Source organism: Sturnus vulgaris, chromosome 6 (assembly GCF_052056855.1).
Source record: "Sturnus vulgaris isolate bStuVul1 chromosome 6, bStuVul1.hap1, whole genome shotgun sequence".
Classification (NCBI taxonomy): Eukaryota; Metazoa; Chordata; class Aves; order Passeriformes; family Sturnidae; genus Sturnus; species Sturnus vulgaris.
Window position 1 is genome coordinate 9,413,649 of NC_142248.1, and position 21,370 is coordinate 9,435,018.

The 21,370-nt window shown below is 40.7% G+C and overlaps 1 protein-coding gene across 1 annotated transcript in view; it reads left to right on the forward strand.

Moving 5' to 3' along the window:
- The first annotated feature begins 12,818 nt into the window (after positions 1–12,818).
- The window catches only part of LRP4 (LDL receptor related protein 4), an 82,135-nt gene continuing 73,583 nt past the window's right edge, over positions 12,819–21,370 (forward strand). The window contains 3 exon segments of the mRNA XM_014881913.2: positions 12,819–13,168; positions 13,170–13,264; positions 13,267–13,353. Coding sequence (XP_014737399.2) covers positions 12,819–13,168; positions 13,170–13,264; positions 13,267–13,353 — 532 coding nt within the window.

The window sequence follows — 21,370 nt, forward strand, 5'->3', positions numbered from 1 at the left end:
AGTTCCGCGCCCACAGCCGGCCCCGCCGCCCCTGCCCTCGGGGGCTGGGCCGAGGCTGGCGGGGAGCCCGGGACAAGGGGCCGTGCCCGGGGCCCGCTGAGCCGGGGCCGCGGTGGGCGATGCTGCTCCAGGGCCCAGGGAGACCTGAGGGAGAGGGGGAGAGCGAACCAGCAGGCTCTCCCCAAGAGCCGAAATAGCAAGAGGAGAGGCGCGTGTAAGGTCATTCTGATGAGACTCAAGTTGTGTAATTTAAGGTGACTACTCCTAGGGATTATTTAGGACTACAGCTGTGGGGGAAAGACCTTGATTTGAAGGTGAATTGTAATAAGTTAAAATCGTAGAATATGCTGCGTTGGAAGGGACCCATCAGAATCATCGAGTCCAGCTCCTGGCCCTGCACAAGACACCCCAAAAAACACACCATGAGCCTGAGAGCATTGTTCAGATGCTTCTTGAACTCCACCAGGCTTGGTGCTCTGACCACTTCCCTGGGTTAATGAAGTTAATTTGTAGCAGCTTTGTCCCAAAGAGCAAGGACTGAAAATGTGAATGACCAAGGAGATCCTTCATAGTTGTGTCCTTCTGTCCATACCATCCCAGAGCTGGAATTTTTGCATCCCTTGTGCTCAGGAGAGAGAGGAATGGGGAGCTTCAGGAATTATCCCTTCTGTAGATTCAAGTAGAAATGATCAGAAAAGTCCTGAGTCACAGGGCTCTTTCTGCTCTTGGCTGGGAATGGCCATTGTACCAGGGATGTAGGAGAGGCAGAACCCTTCATGTCGCTGGAAGCAAGCAAGCCTGCTGGGTTCTTCTTGCCCAGAAGCTGATGTGGCTAAAATTCCCAAATCACTTCACAGTTTCTTTCATCACCATTAGAAAAAATACCAGCCCAGGATGAAGAAAATAAATAAATAAATAAATAAAAGACTGCAGGTGTTGTCTATGTTTTTAATGATAAAGAACATATATGAAATGAACCATTAAATGAACTATGCATATGAGCTGCCTTTATTCCACTAGAAGAAAATGCTGAGGCATTGGCACCTCAACTTTAATCTATATTAAAAGGACGGCCACATTTAAAAAGGGCAAACAGGATGTTATAACTTTAACTGTTAATATCCCACATAAGATTGTCTGGACCACTCCTCTGTCTTTTGTTCTGTCTTTAAAAACATATGGCTTAGATATAAATATTTCAAAGATGAGCAGAGAGAATAGTTTAGGGAGCAAATAGTGAGACACTCCAGAGTGAAGAAAGATTGAAAAAATGGTAAGATTACCTTAAAGAGGATAAGCATAGCATATGAAATGATGTTATCTAAAATTATTTGTGCTACAATGAAACTCATTCAAAATTCCAGTTTGTTCAGTCTTACACTTTGTGCATTTTGTTATAGGCTATAAATTTAATATGGGATATTTTTTAATAATAGATACAATTAGATCACAGAATACATTGATACAAGATATTTTTGAGCCCAGAAATTCAGCAGAATTTAGAAGGGAAGTGGATTCAAGCAGAATGAGAAAACACAGGATTATGTTGTTACACACATTACCAATGTCTGTGGTGTTTAAAAACATCTTCCATAATACTGGTCAGCTGAGCTGGTAGGAGCCTTCCACAGGTTGTGCACTGTTTCCTTTTTTGTTTTTAAACCATTTCTATAAATCAGATAAACTGTGATCAGTATCTGGAGCACTGATTTACAAGAGGCCTTTAAAGTCCAGTTTTGAATATTACATATTCTTACATCTCTCTGGTTTTTCCTTTGGGATTGTTGGTTAGTTGTTTTCTTTTAATTTCTTTTTTTTGTCTCTTTTCTCATTTGTTACTCTTTGGTCTCTATGAGTTAGACTTTGTTATTTCCTTCAGAACAACTAAGGAAAACTTTTTGGACACTGGTCCCATTTGCAGTTTTAATAGCAGTAAGTTTCAGTAGTAATGATGCCTGACTGCTAACAACTTAAAGAAAATTGTATCAAAACAAGATGTCATTTCTGGAGCCATTTATAGACTTTCCTGTTTGCTATTATTTCTCCCTTGGCTTGCCAGAGCCCGGATTAGGTGATATAACAGATGAGCAGCACTCACCTCTTCCCTCACTCTCGTGACCTGGAAAGGGAGAAATGCTGCCAGCCTGGCCATAGGAGTTAAGTTTGTTTTACCAACTCGATTTTAGAACCCTAGACTAGTGCATTTTAATAAATTGAGAAGGCTTTTCTGGGCCACTGGAAACCATCTGGAGGTTTAATAGCTGCCCCCAGAGGGGCACATCTAACAAGGGCTTAATGTTCTTTTGGACACAGCTGAAAGAATGATGGTGAAAAAAATTCTTTTTCCCTGTCACAGCCCCTTGGTAGATTATCAGAGGTACAGCTCTCACTTCAGGGCAAGCCTATGGATTACACTTTCACCATCTAGCCTTGGAATCATGGTGGTGCTTACAGCTCTTAACGAAAATTGCTGCATTTTGTTTAGCAGGGATATTTGGATATCTAAATCACTCTTTCAAGGAGGATCATGAGTTGGATTACATTGGTACATTTTGTTCACAATGAGTTATGTGATCTTGATTTGATTTAGCTTAATTCACTTTGAAGTGTGGTTTAAGTAGAATTTCATAAATCATGTTTAATAAACGGAGTGAACTTAGTTATCTAAGAGTCCATGTGACCACAAGTTTGAGAATAGTTAGTAGTGTAATTAAAATTATGTCATGAAATAAAATGTCTTTATTAGGTTAAGTTGCATGGACTGAAAACCTCTTTCCTGTGTAAGTTTTGTGTTTCTCAGCAACTTAGCTAAAATCAGATTTCTGTTTTTCTCCAGAAACATTTACTTTGTCCCCTGTGTTAATTGCTTAGCTTACTCTCTGATGATTTTATGTTCATCTTCCTGAATTATACCATCAATGTTGAACTGGACTATTTTCCTTTCGTTAGACAAAGTTCTCCTGAGAAGCAGCTCCTGTTTCAGAGAGAGTATTATATAGAATAATAAACAGGACTAGATATCAAGAAAAAAATTCCAGAGGAAATGCCTTGTTTTAAACAGACTGAGTCACTTTGCCTGGCTTCTATTACTTTTCTTGGAATGAAACGTTTCATTTGCTTAGAATTTTAACAATTATTGCTAAGGTAGTTACAATACAGCCTGTTAGATGTATTTTTTCGTTCTTCAAATGACTGATGGAAATGCTGTTGCTACAATGTACAAAGAATTAAACTGTGGCCTATCTTCAGTATTGTTCCATCTGACTGTGAAATCAATGTAGGACAGTTTCATAGAAACACTAAGAAAATGTCTCTAGCCTTTTTTGTTTATCCTTTGAGCATCCAAAGTTTTATCCTATTTTAAAACATAGTTAGCTAAGAGCCTGTCTTGTGCAGAACTCAGCTTTTTTGACTTTGATAGTGCCCTGTGTTCTTCGAGGCTTCCCACGTATTTTCCAGATGAGCATTTCCTTGTACATAATAATTAATAAAATTGCAGGTATGATGACAAAAAGACACATGAAAACCAAATTATACTGTGAGGAGAAAAATATTGACTTAAACAACTGTCAATCTTTATTGATAATCTATTATTTTGGGCACAGTAGCAGAGATAAGTTTTGAGGAGAGATCTGAAGACATGGAGAATAAGAGTTTCACATGTTATTATTTATGTAAATTACTGGAAATCTTGTAAGTGAAACTAGAATTCTATTTTTTAAGCAATTTTAAAAATCAATGGCACTGAAGCTAGATGATTAATTTATGAGTCTGTTGCAAACCCATAAAAACATTTCATTAAATTTTTGAATTAATAATTATTTATATTAATTATGACCAAACTCTCTAAACACATGCACTAAAAATAAGATTATCTTAAATAAATAGGTCAGCCAAAACCACAATGAAATTATGTGATGAAATCCATATTTTTATATTGTTAGTTCCTCAAGAATCATTTATAGAAAAAGATCCAGTACTTCTAGTGCTTCTCCTAATCTGAGCCTTGTCGATCTGAATGAAATGTTTATCTTGTTCACCTACAGCACAGTGGTTTTGCACAACTAAATTAATTATTTTCCCCAAATAATGCAGTATTAATACTGGTTTACCTCTTCAGGTAAAACCTAGACAAGCAGATAGGACTTACCACCATTCTTTAAGATCTTCAGAGAAATAAGATTCAACAAGTTTCTCTCTCCTAACATCTGCCACAGGATGAATTCTGGAAACAACTGTGTGTTTTTCAGCTGGTGATAGATAACATGGTAACAGCAGCAGGTCTCTTAAGCAGCCAGCATTTGTTCCATTACAGAGCTTAACTGGGACACCAGTAATTGTACCTGCAAGTCTTAAGTCAGGAATGTACTTAGCTAGTAAGATGTCATAAGCATACAGGAAACTGTGCTGTGAACATGATGCCATTATAATTTCTATTTTATTTACTAGTTTAACTACATTTTAATCTGGGTTGCTAAGATTTTATTTTCCCTCTTGAACTGGTAGACAGAAAGAAAGTAAAGAGAGATCTGATCTGATTTTGAGATCTGTTTGTATTGTTGATGATTTAGGTCTAAATAAGCTCTAAGATCCTTGTATTTTAAATACAAGTTGGTGGGGAAAAAAAGACCCTTGAAATATTCTTTTACTCCTCAGCCATAGGAGCACTTTTGAATTGTGCATGATGTGCTTATGAGAAAAAGGAATAGTATTATGACAGATTCTGTGGCTCATGGAGGCCACACGTTCATTTTCAAATCAATGGTAGCTGTAAGTTGTATAATAGATTCCTGGCATGTATTAAATGCACTGTCCAAATTCTGATTTTGAGTTTAGTGTTTAGTAAGCAAAGTTGGCTTTTTTGTAAGACTAAACTATTGAAAGAATCTCCTCCAGTTTTTGTTCCCATTATCTCATCAGGAAGGAAAGGACAACATCTTTAAAAGTACTTAAGTACCAAGTGAGTGACCCTTCTCTGTTGGAATGTTGCCCCACTAATGATGCAGAGAAGAAAAACAGCCATTTCTGGCAGAGTTTGCAGGATCTCTCATGCCAAACAAAAAAAAAAAAGTCTAAAATGCCTGGTAAAAATAAATATCACTATGAAATTCTGGCATGAGAAGCATTTCTGACAGCCAAGGCTTAGCTCATCCTGGGGGGTAACCCAAAAAGGCCAGAAATTTTCATTCTTTGTTTCTACTTATTGAATGTTCCTTGCAAACATAAGCTGCTATCCATTAGACAAGGTGTCTGTGTGAGAAAATTATAATAAGTAAATGGTTCTATGTGTGTGTAAGAGAGCAGGCAGATCTACCTGGGAGCGAGCTGTTGTTTCTGGAGAATGAAGTGAAGCCATAACTCTGATGGCTGCAGTGCCCAGCTCTTATGGGAAAGGTGTGGAACTTTCTGTGTGCAGAACAGAGATTAATCACGTGCAAAGTACTCTGAAAATATTTTGTCTTATAACATCTGCATGGAAAAGCAAATTATGAATCAAGGGAAAAAACCAACAAAACAAAAGAGGAGATTCATTAAAATAGTGGAATTCTTGCAAAAGAATTCTCAATTCTGTCTGTTAGCTACACAAAAGGGCATTTGGAAGGCAGCACTGCAGAACTCTGCCACTCTACAGGAGTTGCAGTCAAAATATTTTTCCAGCAAAAGCACACATCCATAGCCTGGTGATTCACTCCATAATATAAGAGGACATAGTGTCGAATGTTTTTTTATCCTATTTGCTACATAATACATAAGGTGTTTTCAAGAGTAACACCTTTATGGAGTTACCAGAGGAGAAGACAGAGATTGGACCATGATATAATGGTTGAAGTACTTAGGAAGAGAAGGAAATCACTTAGAGGGTGAACTGAGACTGAAACAGCAAATGAAGATTATGGCAATTAATTCTAAACAGACTAGAGGAAGCATGGACCATTTTCCAGAATATAGTAGAAAATTAAGACGAAATTAAGTTTTATCTGAGGAATGTTTTTATTTTTTTCTTTTGATTTGTTAACTTTATCATTCTAGTTTCTATACCACAACAAAGTAGATTGACCATTCTGCATTTGAATCTGATAATAACATTAGATATTAAGAAAATATCCTTAAAATTGTAACTTTAAGTGTTAAATTTTACACTGTGGTGGTGAAGGAAGAGGTGTTCCTTGAATATGTAACATTTAGATGTGGATCAGAGTTTCTCTCAAATTCTGTGGCTAGAGTCCATTTCTAATACTTACTAAACATACTCAGTGTGCTCTAAGTTATTTGAAACAGAAACAAGAGAAACCTGTAGTCACTATGGTCTTCCCAGGGCATTAAAATGTTGGGTTTTGCTCACTCAAGTCTCTAGTCTATAGTTTCTATAGTCTAGTCTATAGTTTCCAACAACTCTGCTGCCCTAGAATGAAGCACAGATGGAAATGCAATATACAAACCCAGATTACCTTAAACTCTTAGAATGATAATATCATACTAATGTGTTAAGTTTCTAAAATCCTGAACTTGCAATGATATGGATACAAGTATGTGTGACTGGGAGTAGGTTGGATGTGTGTGCATATGTGTGGGTGACTCATGTGAAGGGGGTGTGCAAGTCTGGATTGTGCTCCCACCTGTGCCTTTATTCAGGTCTCACCCAGTGCTTGTGAAGAGCAATTAATTTGTTCCCTCACTCACATTTATCAAGAACTAGTATGACAGAGGGAGAGGTGTTAAGAGGTATCTCTGATTCAGCCACCTGATAGGAAAGCAGATGGTTGACATCTTATCAGAAACACTCAAGGGTTATATCTTGTTTGTGTTGGCAGTACTTGCCAGACCCATCATGCCAATAAAGTATTACAAGTGAATCATCTTCAAAAAAGAAAACTCTCTTTATCATTCTGTCTGCATTTTTACATCTCCATAGTAGCTTCTGCAAACAAGAAAGGTGTGTGAGCTGAGATATTTATGTCTTTCACATCTATTCCCATGACTACTTGTTTCTTTACAGGCCCGATTTATGTATTCCAAGTTTTTTAAGAAACGAAAAGTCAGCCCATCGAAGATATTCCACGTACTGAGATATAAGGGCACCTTCCTTTCTGATCGTGTGATTGTGAACTTCTTAGCTGAGTATAGAGACTATTGATGGCAAACTACATTAATAGCTGGAAGACAAAGAAAGACACAGGTCTTCAGTTCTTTAGAAAGTGCTTCTCTGTGGAGTCAAAAATTAATTTAGGAGACATAACTTGCTACTTATCCATTTGAATATGTTTGGGAATAAAGGTGGCTAGGCTTCTCTCTTCAAACTGAGTTCTTCTTTTGCTGGTTTTCAAGAGATCATTTCCCTTTTAAGGTCTTCGTCTTTTCTTTTTTTTCTGTGCCAGAGTCGAGGTATAAAGCTGTATAGTTCCTAAGGGTAGTCCATAGGCCACCTTTGCAATGCAGATATTGTGCAAAGCTTGGATAATTGCCATTTCACTGCAGGGAGGAGTCTCATCAGGAATAGAAGAGGGTGTTTATTTGCATTATTTTTACATAGAGGATGTAAGGGAACCAGCAAAAGAAGGAGCAGAACCAGCTTTCAAAAGCACAAGAAGAGCTACCATCTCAAAGAAAACATGAAGAAGGGTTTGGTTTGTTGTTTGGTTGTGGGAATTTTTTCCCTATTTTGAGAATCAATTTACTTATGTTTTTTTTTTCCTTTTCTTCTCTCCCTTTTTTTTTTTTCTTTTTTTTTTCCTCCCTAGATCGGAAGATTAAGGGGCCTTGGAGGCAGTTTCTGTGCCACCTTCTAGACACACACACACACAAAAAGGGGTGGGGTTAGATGAATCTGTACTTTGGACATTACATTACAAAGGACCGTTTGCAAGATTCTTTATATCTCAGCTTTCGAATGTAGCCATTTGTTATCTTTAGTTTTGCTGGTCTACACTGCAAAGTAAAATTAAATAGCAAAAGTAAAAGTAAAAGTAAAATTAGTAGTCCATGAGATGATCATGATGTTTCCCAAAACAAATGTGCAATTGGAATGCTTAAAAAACAGCAGTTAAATGAAAGTTGAAGAAAATTAAATAACACATAAACTCTAACCTGCTAACCTGAATTTTATATTTTTGTAAATGAAAACAATTGTGTTAACACTGCAGAAGATGGCACATGGTTTTATTAAGAATAAGTGAGCAGAAACTTGAGAAACACTGTAGGAAACACTGTAGGGGACAATGGTGACAGTATTTGAAAGTTTATGACACCTACGAGCATCTCTGGGTACACAGTAATTGTGCCAGTACTTAGAAAACTTCAGGGAAGGCAACAAATGAAAACGTGGTGACAAATAATATATATCAATGTTAACATTTCATTTAATGTGTTTAAGACAGAGACCATAATTTACAAACTAGGAACCAGATGTAAAAGCTGTCAATCCCTCAGCTCTTTGGAAAATTAAACTATTTCTTTACATCAGTGAAGTTGGACACCCAAGTGTCCTATGTATGGCTAAAAACTTTTAACTTACCTGGTAATCCAAGCTACCACCTCTTTAGTTCACTGGTGGTATGGAAGAGGGAACTGATGTGGGTAATGTACCAGTGAAATAACTAAAAAGTTAAAAGGGCTACTGGAAAATCTCATGTTCTAGTACCTATGATTTTATCTTTAACTTAGAGCCCTGTTGGGAATATTCTGGTGTTTTCCTGGCTTTCCTGTTTATTTAGTGGAGCTCACTAGTAAAACAGAATTTGCTCAGAGTGCAGAGTTTGTAATTATCCAGTTAGAATTTCCTGAACTATATCCCTTGTAGAACCTAAGTTCGGTAGGAGTTCCAAAAGATCACCTAGTCCAGTCTGTACTGCATCAAGACTAAACATATCAAGGCTGGTACCAGCGTGCTTATCAAATTGTGTTCTTATAAAAATCCAGTGGAAGAGATTCCATAGTGCCTCTAGACAGTCTGCTCCACTGTTGAAAAATCCTCAGTTGGAATGCTGATCAGAAAAATCTTTTAAGCACTTCTTGTTGCAAATGAAGTTGACTCTTTCATGTCTTTCTACTGGAGCCATAGAGGATGGCTGATCAACATCTCTGTAATTAGCTTTTATAAATATCAGAAAGCTGCATCTGGCTTGAAGCTTTTATTTCTTGACTAGGCATACCAAATTCTTTCAGCTTTTTCTCAAAGGATTTGATTTATACATTTCTTGTTCTTATTATTTTCTTGTTTCTCTACAGTTGTTTTTATGTTTCTTTGGTGTTCAGGCAGGACCAGACACAGTATCCAACTGGGGATTCAGTATTATGCAAATTTAAGAAATCAAATTGTTTCATGTATGACACACCTGTTAAGGTGTTCCAGAATTCAACACATTTCTGGCAGTGCTGCTGCACTCTTGGTTTATATTGTTTGTTATCCTAAGATGCTGCATTTTTGTCTAGTCCAAAATTCAGTGCAGTTTTTTCATTTTTCATTCTGTTTCCCAAGAATAATATGTTTCTAACTACTGTATTTTTCCGTGTTGGTTTTTGGACAACCTGACCAATTTGTCCGTAGGATTTGGGGTGTCTGATCTCATCCTTCCCAGTGTTTTCAGCTCTGTGCCTTCGTTTTGAGGTTATCAGTTGTTGTAGCACACATTTTGCAAGCATAAATATTGCATTGTTTAAGTTGTCAGTGAACATAGGAGACAAAACAGCAAAACAGCACTCAGGACATATCTTGAAACAGATCTGCAGTGCCTTTGCCTTTTGATGAATAATGACTAATGACCACTGTGGTTTCCTTCTATCAGATGTTTGCAAACCTTCCCATATCTGTATTTAAAAAGTTATTCTATGAAAGTGTCTTGTGAGATGATACCAAAAGCCATACAAGGTGGATCGTGTCTGTTGCCTTTTGTTCACACTGTGAGCTTTACATTACTTTAAAAATGGAACTTGGTTTAACACAAATGCATTTTGCCCATTTTTCATGTGTGTTTTTCACCCTAGTAAATTAATTCTCTCTATCTCAAGTATTTAAGACACAATTGCTCCAAATCTTTCTGAACACAACAATTAAGCCACCCAATGTGTCATTATTTTCTAGGAAACTTGAGGTGGGGAGAAGCATCTTCGCAAGGAAAAGCTCATTTGAATCCTTTAAAAATACTTTGATAGGTAAGACTTTGACTAATTTTTTCTTCCCCCCCTTTCTTTTTTAAACCTCCTATTAAGATCTTTGCAGTTTCAAAATAGATAAAGTGTATTTTCCCTAATAATCCTACCTACTTCTGGTCCCTTTCTTCTTTTTCCAATGACACCATGTTCTTGATTGTCTTTTTCCTGACACAGGTTTGTTATTTAAAATCATCCTGAAAATGATGCAAACAATTAGTATTATTTCATAGCACTTCTTTTCTATCATTGGATCGGTTTATTTCTCTAATGTTTCTTTTTGGAGGGGGTGTATCTGAATTACATCCCAAAATGGTTATTAGGATAATAATCTTCTTCCTGTTCCATTTATAATGACTGGTGCAGGTTTTTTTTTTGCTTGGCCATGCTGTCATATAAATTAATTGTTAATTATATTTTAATTACTTCTTTCTCATCTGTCTCAAAATACTTGAGTTATATATCACTTATCAGTGGTCTACAAATTATTTCAGGTTACTTTGTGATGTTCTTCATAGGTATGGGTAGAAGCAAGTACCTACGTTGTGTATGGGTCGAAGTGTATTCTAATATTTACATAATCTTAAAGTTATTTGGTCATATGGTTAAATTTTACCAACATAATTTAGCAACTATTCTGCTTTTACCACAAATATCCATTCTACACTGCATAAATCTACTTTATTTTTTATTTACTTTCTTTTTGAAATTATTCTTCCAAGATTCCACACGTAATCAGGGTTATAGTCAATAAAAAAATTTATTAACATGTAGGTAATTGAGAAGTTTATAATATAAATTTTCATCTGTTCAACTGCAACCTATTTAGGAGATTTTTGTGAAAGAGAATACTATGTGTTTCTCTAACATTTCACCAGGGGATTTCAAAATTACTAATAAGACAGAGATATAGTTTAAGGAAGTTGAGCTTAGAGAGAAAAGTGATTTGCCAGAATACAGTGCAAGATGCAGAGGACTGGTAAACACACTTCAGCAGAGTGGGTAAAAACATTTGTTCCCTGAGAAGAACTGAAAAGCTAACAAGTGAATTTATTTGCATTTAGGACAATATTTTTAAAGAGGCTTTTATTTCAAACACAGGAAAATACTCATCTCAATAGCTGACTGTTGCATGACTTAAGTATATAATTATCAGGAAGTTCTGGGCCCTGTGTCTGTGCTTTATCACACTCAGTACTTCAGCACCTAAACTTTTAAAAGCTTCTCTGAGCCTGAAGTCAGGACTCCTCTGAGTTATACTACCTAACGATCTAGCCTTAGTAGAGAATATAAACTTAAATGAATTTTGGTTATGTTGCTCTGTATTTTAGGGAGATACAGTGAGGGTTTTGCATTCTAGTCAGTTGGCCAGTCAGTGTGAGGTTATTGTTTTCTCTCTCTTAACTTTAACCCACTATTCAGGATTCCTCCCCTTCAGCCATCTTAAACTCTGATATCTCAGAGTTTATTACTTTACAGTAATTGTGTATAATTTCTATGCCTCAGTCTGTCACTGATTCCAAGTCAATATTAGAATAGTTTTTTAATCTCTTCACCTCAACCAGTCCCTCTTGACTCCTGTATTTGTTGTTACTCTTGTGCAACTTTGCACACTTTGCCTATCTTGCACTAATGTGGATCTATTCCCATCTTGAAGCAGTGGTTCAGCATATACAGAAAAAAATCTGCTTTTAAAAAATTTTGGTGGCCATGTACATTAAATTCAAACATGGTTTGTTGCTTACTGCTTCTTCTGGTATTCCTGCTCTTGGGAGTTCTCCTCAGTGAAGCTGTGTTGGATTATTTTCTCTTTTCACTGAGCACAATTTGTCAAGACTCAGTCCCTGTTTTAATTTTACGTTGACATTTTTAATAATACCCCTTGTCTTCACCATTTTACACTTAATTAACAGAAGTGGCATAATTCTCTCAATCACATGCTGTGCCATTTTCTTACTCTTGTGATTGTTTAAAGGATGGGATTAATTGCAGCTTCCTCTGGATTCATCTATGGGAAGGCTTTAAATAAGACCATTTCTATTGCTGGCCCTTTGGTGTCAATTTGACAAAATTCTCATCTTCCCCTGTGGTCCAGGGTTTGGACTATCTGAGTCAGCTTTCTGTTCAAGTTAATACTTTGAAATCAACTGAGATTAATTATTTAACAGCAGTTCCTTGCATTGTCAACCCTATGTATTAAAATGTCAAATCATGCCAAAAGGATCATAAAACTGGCTCTAAGGGTGATCTCCAGTGAAAGCCCGTCTGCTTTTTAATGCAGCAGGGAAGGCACAGAAGCCAATTGTCCAAGTGTTAATTTCTACTCCTGCAGGAAACGACCCTAAATCGTTTTTTAGGGTACCTGAGAGTCATACGTAGTTAGCTATCTTCGGACACCGCGGCTATAAGGAAAACACCAAATAGCAGCATATTGTCACGGACGGAGGGGAAAATCAGACCTTTCTCATAGGTAGCAACATGCATGCTGAGCAAAGGGCTCGTCAATGTTTCCCTTTCGAAGGGAGTTGGGCAAACGGGGACGGGACGGGATGAAGGGCTCTGCGATTTGTCCTGGGTACAGCTAGCCGGCACAAGTCGGGAAGCGCTGGGAGCGGAGGATACCGGGCAGCCCTGCGGCTGCAGCCGAGAGCCCGGAGCAATGTTCCTTGGCGATGCTGCGGGAGTTGGGACAGGGAGAGCCGACACCGACGGCCCCGAGCACCGGAGCCGCTTTAGGAAGGGCTTCCCCGCCCGCGGTGAGGGAGCCGTACCCGGGGCAAGTGCTGAGGAGGTCCGGGGGCTCCGGGCGAGCCCAGGGGTGTTGCCGCGGGCGACGGCCCCACTGCGTGGGGAATGGAGGTGCGTGTCCCGCCGCGGAGCCTCGGCCGCGCCGAAAGTTTGCGAAGCGCCTCGGCGCTGGGGGGAACGGGGCGGGGGCTGCCCCGGCGGGGCTCCTCCTTCGGGGCCGGGCCTGGGCGGGCGGAGCGGGGAGGGAGCCCCCGGCCCCGGAGTTGCCGCGGCTGCGGACGGAGCGGGCGGCGGTGGTGCCGGGGTGCTCCGCGCAGGAGGAGCCCGCGACGTCGCTGCGGGCGGCCCGGGCGCGGGGCCGGGGCGCTGCCACCATGAGGCGGCGTGGCGGAGGTTGTCTCCTGCCCGCGCCTCCGCAGCTCCTGCTGGTGCTGCTGGGAGCGCTGCTCCGCTCCAGAGGTAAGCGGCTGCCGCGGCACGCTCTGCCCCGCGGCAGCGCGGGGGGCCCGGCTGCCGTCTCGGGCTCGGCGGCGGCGATCCCTGCCTGGCCGGAGATCCCTGCCCGGCCGCGCCGCTCACCTGCCCGCTCCCGCCGGCCGGGGAGCGCTGCCCTGCGCCGCCGCCGCCGCGCTTTGTCCGCGCCCCGTCCCGCGCCCGGACGCGGGGCTCTCTCCTCCGCCGTGTCCCGGCGCGGCGGGCTGGAGCCGGCGGAGTGCCCCGGCGGGCCGGAGCGCGGGTCGCGGGCTGGTCAGCAGGCTCTCCACAGCGGAGAGCCCGCAGCGCCCACGCGGCCGCTGCCCCCCGCGGAAGTTTGGCGGCGGCGGGCGCGGGCTTTGTTCCCGCGGTGCGAGCGGCGGGCCGGGCCGGGGCGGGCGCGCAGGTTGCCTCGCAGGCTGCCGTGCCCGGCGTGTCGGGACAGCCGCCGCTCCGGAGCAGGAATGCAGCCGCGCACCCGCCGCGACGGGCCCCTTAAAGGTACAGCCCGGCTCCGCGGTGGCGCCCCGGGCTACCTGCCTCGCCTCGGCGGGGACTGGGAGTCCGCCCGCAGCGCCCTGGCACAGCGGGGCCACAGCAGGAGTACCAAAAATAGTGACGAGGGGAGGGTTTCGCTGCGCTCTTAGCGAGCCGGGAGGTAGTCCCATGAAGTCTCGCCATGAAAACTTTTAGCTTTTTTAGAGATGGTTGCTCTATCATCTGGTATCTGCTGTTTCTTCGTCTTGTGCGGTGGTTCTTGATTTTACTGGTGCGCCGGGTAGATAAGAAAACATCTAAACGGTTCGCAAAATTGTTTGAAAGAGTTAGAAGGCTTTTGGGGGAGGGGTGTGGAGAGAGGAGATACGTACCTCATTTCTTTCCCTTCACTGCTTTGGCAGCTGCTGTATAATTTCACCCATCCGTTTTCTCTTGTGCTACTCTGAAATTACAGGAAGCATTTGCAGTAGTGCTGCTGACCTCCATCATTCTACAAGTATTGCCCCTGGGGCACAATCATAGGGAGTTTGGGTTTCAAGTAATATTATTTCTCTTCTAACAAGAAACCTAATTGCAGGCAGCTTTGAAGAATGTGCGAAGCCAGCTTGCATAGACTGGCTAGAGAGGGCTGTAGTTCCATATATCAAAAACCTGCTTTTTAGGAGCCAGAACTACTCTTGAGTTCCTAAATGCCACACAAATACTTAGCTGCCCTCTAGGAGTGAGAAGGATCTAAAAGATAGATCTTAGTGTAGGTACAGATCTGGATGTGTTTTATTTTGGCTGTTACCCAGGTGCTCCTAGTTAATGTGTCTGGGCTGTTAACAGCCATGTGGGGGATGTCTGATTGTAAAATGCAAGTTTGCTAGTAGGTGGTTGTTCCTTGATGTCTCTAGGATGCTTTTTTTATGGCAGCTTGTTTCTCTTTCAAGTAATTTTCCCATCAGTGCACTTTCGTGTATCCTCTTGTCAGATGACTGTAAGTTTATGATTGGATGTGCCAGCTGCCTCCAGAAGTGAATATCCTCTTTCCTCCATCAAAATATAAGGAAATAAGGACACAATTTTGCAATAAAGACACAATTCCTGAGCAATCTTTTTCCTATTTGAAGCAAGGAAAAACACGAGGAGATAGCAGGATGGAGGTGGCGGAGAAAATGCCAAAATTTGTGATGAGTCCGTGTTCTTCCACTTCGATAGAAAATTTTCAAAGTTGTCCCTTAGAAGTACCTGTAAGGGTGGTGTGCAGCTTAACTGTCACAAAGCATCTATGGAAACTGCGATGCCAAACAGGTAAATTGTTAGAAACACTTGGTCATTTACTACTCTGCCTCAGCACGGGAGAGCGTAAAGCAAACAAGTCTGCAAGGCTGACCTTTGACTCTTTTGTAGTGGATAGTGGCAGATCAAACTGGAGAAGTCTGTGCCAAAAAGCCCCAAACCAACAAAAGAGGTCTGCAAGTATCTTGAGCTCTTGGAAAAGTCCATTGCAGGTAAAAACAGGTATAGAGAGGGAATTTAATGCTAATGTTATGCACCGCTGGTGGCTGGAGTGAAGAAGGACCTGGTGTTAAGATGGTCTGTGTTAGTATAAATACAGAATGTCACAGAACCTGTCTGGCTGATGTGCTTGCTGTTCTGGCTCCTGGAGCTTTGCCAGAAAAAGACATAGCTAATATCAGAGCTTCACTTCTGAAACATCTTGACTACATTTTATAGTTGGAAACCTGAATGTGTTACTTCTGTAGAAGTATATTTTGCAGTGAGAATCACAGTTTCCACTGCCTGTGCTTGGCATTGCTGTTGGTTCTACAGCTATTAGCCAAGTGCAAAGCACCCGTGTTCTCACTGTCAAGTTGGAGCTGATAATGTTCTACTTCCTGGGTGTGCTGAGACTGCTGGAGTTTGCTGATCATCAATTTGGATGATATTCACAGATCTCTTGATCACTCCGAATTATCTTGACTTTCTTTTTTCCAAAGTGGTGATGGTGCCGAGTAATATCCCCTATATTTCTAAAACGAAGAGTAGCATGCTGCAGGTGGTGACAAGCGGTGGTTTTTTTTGTTTTGCTTTTGACAATTCTGTCTACTAAAACATAGGAGAAAAGCATATAGCATAAATCTTCCAGTATGAAGTTAGCATTATTGTTTTATTTAGTGTTTATAAGCAGTTTTCTTTTATATTCTTTCTAGAAGTTTTCAGTTGTGTGCTATAGCACTGTTTTCTACAATAGAGAAACTCTTCGTGTATTTTGGGAGTGTGGGTGTATGCAGCAAGAAAATTAATAGGTGTGTAGTTACATAGAGTGCTTGCATTTCCAGAGTATCTTGTGAACCTTGAAGAGGGATATTCTGTTCCTGTGGGACACAAAATGTGATTTCAGAAAATTGGTAGCTATTTTTCTACTTTGTATTCCTTGAAGTTAGAGAAGAAAAAGTGGTTAGATATAAACATTATCCAGTTGTTTGTAGTTCAAACCAGAAAGCAGTACTTTCTGTATGCTAACTAGAAAAAGAAATCTAAGTGATTTGTATTTTTTTACTTGTAAATGCTCTCCAGACTAGTGAAATTAACATTAAAAAATAGTTAAAACATTAATTCTGTGAGAATGATCTGTAGTCTGATAGTGCTCTTGAATCTTCATACAGTCTTGTGAAATAGGCAAATATTATCCTTCTTTTGTAAATGTGGGAAGTGAAGTAGAAATTGTCTTGCCCAAGGCCAACTCCATTTGCCCTAGAATGCAACTTACTGTCGAACACAATAGAATGTATGCTTCATAACACTTATAAAAGCTGATAAAGAGATATTATCTTATAAACCAGTTAAGGTTTTAAAAATGGATTTATTTAGTAAGTGCATGTTCTGCAGCTTCATTTAATTCCTTTGCTGCTTGTGATTATTTCTCTTTTTAAGAATACTTACATTTCTCTTGCTGATGGTCAAAAGATCATAAAACCACAGAAATTTTACCAACTCTTTGTTGGAAAGGGTGACTTGGTAAATAAAGTGTTATTAAAAGAAACGTAAAAGAAAGGTGGATATTAATTTCTCTTGTCTGCTGTTATTTCTAGCTTTAGCTATTTGTGGTGTTTTTTTGTATGGATTTACATGGTCAGATAATATATATATATATATAGACTTAAACTGACCATCTTTTAAGATGTTTGGCTTTACCTAATAAAACATCCAGAGCTGGAGCTCTGGCATACAGCAAACCCACTCCCTTAAATGGCATACTGTATTTAGCAGCTGTGCTTCACACAGATCATGGCAGAACACACTAAATGTTATTGTCAGCCATGAATCTCATGTTCTTGATGGTTAGGCTCTTACTTTTGTGTCTGTGGTGCCAGTGGTTCTTTGCCATTGTGGTTAGGTTAGGTATTATTCTTTCATGGGATTTTTTTGTCTCTGAGTGAAAACTGGGCACTGTATTGCTCCTTGAATCTCTTATTTCTTCTGTCTGTAGGTTTCCATTTCCCTGTACTAAAGATAGTAAGCATGTGGATCCAGGGGCTTGCTATTCTCTAGACTTGTGGTTTATTCATGCTGTATATCTGGTTGCTCTGGGACTGTTACCTGGGAGTATTTGACTGCTCTCCTGTTGTGAGTGAATTCATGTTCAGGTTTTTCAGCTTTCCAGGCATGTTTTTTTTCCCTCTCTTATGCAGAACAGTCTATTAGATGCTGAAGCATTCCAGCCCGTGCATTTAGTCTGGGGGACTCTTGAGCTGCAGTCATTCTTTCTGTGAGCAGCAGATCTCCAAGGCTGTTGTGAGCCTAGATGAAAGGAGACTCACTGTGTAAGGACAGGAAAATGAGTTTTTATAAAGACCTTATTAACATCAAATGGAGCTGATGTTTGTTGACTTTTGTAGTGCTGAATTGTGAATGACTGAGATTCCTCATATCAGGGAATTACATAATTTAATATGGAAGACAAAGAAAAAAGGGAATTGAAGTGTCATGAGCCCGATTCTGATGGTATGAGATTTATTAAACATTCTGGTATAAGCATGTTAGCACACCTGTGGGTTGAAAAGCAGTAACAGAAGCTTTGTCTGTCATGAGGTTCTTAGGTGATTAAGTTCTTCTGGTATTAGCCACCAGTCAGCAAGTCACAAACCATTAAGATTAACAGACAGTAATGTAGATGCATATTCAATGTTTGTACTGCCAGTTGCAGGTTTGTCAAAAAGTGTATGACCAAAGACAGTGCAGATCTTGTTTCTCAAGCTATTGTTTGTTGATAGCAACTTTCTGGTGTTGCAATACTCAGGTGTAAAAAGCACCAGACTTTTTTCCTGAATGGATTAGAGTAGAATTCACCTTCCTGTACTATAGTGATGAGGTTGTGTAACGAACTTGTCCAGCAAAGCTTCCAGTAGATAATGTATTTGACTGAAAACAGACCCCATGTTCTGTAGTGTCAAGGTGCAGTTTTACTCTTGGAGTTGAATGCTTGGAGTACCAGCATTTGACCAGTACAATCCACCAGTGAGACATTATCATGACTCCAGGCAGAGGAGACCCCTGTCCTGGCTACCAGCATGGTGACTTCCTCCGTATGCCCTAGCAGGGCATAGTCTTCTGTGTCTCTTTGTTACTGCCTGACAGCCCCTCCCAGCTGCTGGAGCTTTCTGTTTCTATTGCATAGCAGCAGTTCTTTAATCAGAAATCTTGTTAGTATTCAAGGATAATTGATCCGACTCTCTGGTAGGGGGTGGGGACCCAGCCTTCCATCCTTCTCCTACTTGCCACCCCCAGTTTGACCCCTGTTGTCTCTTTGTTTTCTCCTGTTAAGTTTGTGCCAGTGATATGTGTGTGTGCTGTTTTTCCAAGCAGCCTGAAGTTGGCTGTAACCAAGAGCAGCAGTTAAATAGAGCCCGATTTCCCCGCTTCCTGGCGTTCAGTTGTTCGGCTCCATTTTCTGGTCTTCTGTGTTTTTGATTTGCAGAGAAGGAACTTACTTGGTGCCCCCGGGCATCTCTTAAACCCATTAGAACAAACTCCATTATTTCACTGTACTTAGAAATCCTCCTCCTTTAGTCCCAGCATCCATCAAAATAATGTATCCTCTGTAAGGCCCTCTGGAAAATGTTTAATAGGATCTTTTCAAACTCAAGGAGAGTTCCACTTGGAAAGGGGGAGGGGAGAAAGCTAATGGAAGATCTGACTGTGACTTGCAGTAAGCCTGAACTTGGCCTGTGTCAGCTCTCCCTTCACCTCCATGCTGAGGGAAAGCTGAACAGAGCGGATCCAACACTGGGATCAAAGCTGGAAACAAAAGGCTTTGGAAGAAAAATTTCCCGTCTGGCCAAGAGGCAGCCACACAAAAGTGGTGCATAATTTATCACTCGAGGTTTATTTCTGCTGTACTCCTTCTGGAGAGAGGAGGAAAAAAAGAAGTGACTCTCCTGCTGTTTCGAAGTGGATAAGTGATGGCTTTGGAGATTTGAGGCAGGAAGGAGCTCGAGATACCATGGAAAAACCTTTTCAGTGCATTCTGTACCCAGCTCCTCTCTTCTCAGACATGGTCAGGCATTATTTCTGTTGAGGGGAACCCTATTCTTGCATTTGGAAGTTTCAAAGAGTGAGGACTTTTAACTTCTCTGGTAGTTTCCAAATCACAGTAGAATGGTGTTGCCGTTGGCAAAATCAAGTTCTTTGACTTTCCTAGGTGTTCTTCTTAACTTAAGGATTGGTCTAGGTGCTGTGGCTCTGTGTAACATGAAGGAAGAGGCTACGTTTGCCCCAAAGGCTTTATAGTCTTAATTGGACATCTAAAATCTGATAAGGATCAGGGGTGTGATAATTCTACTGGGATAGATAAGGTCAATATTAAAATGGTATAGCTTTCTAATTAAATTTCCTTTAGGTTTGGTTTAATGGGAAAAGCTTCCAAAGTTTTTCATTCCAATCACTTCTTAGAATGAGGATAGAGAGAGGTTTTGGGTAAGAGTTGGCATCAAAGACTACTGGAATCTGCTAACTGTGTAAATAAGGATGAGGAAGCAGATGCAAGAGTAGTGTAAACCATGAGAAGAAGGCAAAGGGATATAGGAATATAGATATTAACAGAAGCAAAGATAGGCATTTTGGAAATGAGAGCCAAGGACTTGAGCTGGCAAAGGAACAGAAGAGTCGTGTAAGGAAATCCAAGTGGAGTAATTATGTGGGATCTGATGGCAGAAAGAGTTGTTAATTAGGTAGGATAAAAGATGGAAATTTTGAAAGTGAAGATGAGCATTGAGCATAATTTAACTGCTGAGACAGGGAAAGACTTATTTTGCTAGTGCTTTAAAGGAGGATGTGACAAATTGTTAGGAATCCGTGACAGTAGAGTCCCTGACCTAATGGAGTGATTTTATGAGATATTAGGAGCCTAGCAGTGGGGTCAGAGGTGGAAAGGGAGACTATTAGCAGAACACTGAGGTGGTGAGCCCATAAAATAGCTCCATCACAACCTCTCTCTGCAGTGGTGGAATGTGGAATTTGTCAGCCTTGGAAGCATATAAGCCAGAAGGATTTTGGAATGGGATGTCCGGGAAGGTATTCTGGAGGACAGTATTGTTTAGAAAAGTGTATGAAATGAGAGGACAAAACTGAAGTGAGAAGCTAGAATTTTGGAGATAATTGCTTGGACAAAAGCATAAAGTGAGAATAGGAGATTATTATGTATTTGGTAAGAAGCCCGGATATAGAAACAAGTGTAAGCCTGGTGGCAGAAAATTGCTCCTTTCCTGGAAAAGCAGCCTACTTTTCTTCCCCTTCCCCATTAAGAATTGCTGTGTGAAAGAGTGAGTCACTGTTGTGGACAGTTAAAGCATAGACACCTGATGTTCTCAGCCTTCTTCTCTGAAAGGCTCGTAAGAGGCTTTCTGGGACCGTGCAGGGTTAGAGGGAAATACACACTCTGCCCCTTTAGCCTGAATCTCCAGCTCTGTCAGTTCATTTGACTTGGTGACAGCTGCTGGTGCTGGGAGAGGTTCTTGCTTAAGGTGCAGCCGTTCCCTGTATCAGAACTGTCTCATGGGCTCTAGGGTTAGGATAAAATAAAGCCACACCTTCTTTATTTTCTTTTTTGCTTTTACTCCCACCCAATTTTAGTTCTGAATTTCCATAGCTGCTGAATAGTCAAATCCTTTCTTTGCAACTCTGAGGGCAGGGGAAAAAAAAAGAGAGAAGTCTTGGGATTGTAATTTCCTGCTTCTGTTCCAAGCTTCTGAGGATGAACCAGGAGGTAGGGTAATTCTCTGAATTAAAACTGCTTTTGTTAAGAGGAAGCCGGCTTTACTGCTGTCCTTTCTTTTTTATTCAGACTTTGTCACTTCTTCAGGCTTGACAAATTTAAGAAACTAGGTTTTTGGGGCCTTAGAGACTGTATTCTTTGCACTGTGACTTTTGAAGCCTGCTACTCCTGAAAAGCCTGAGTTGAGTTTCTTGTGGCTGGAGGACATGCCACTAATTTGTGCTGCCTTTATAAAAGGGCCTTGAT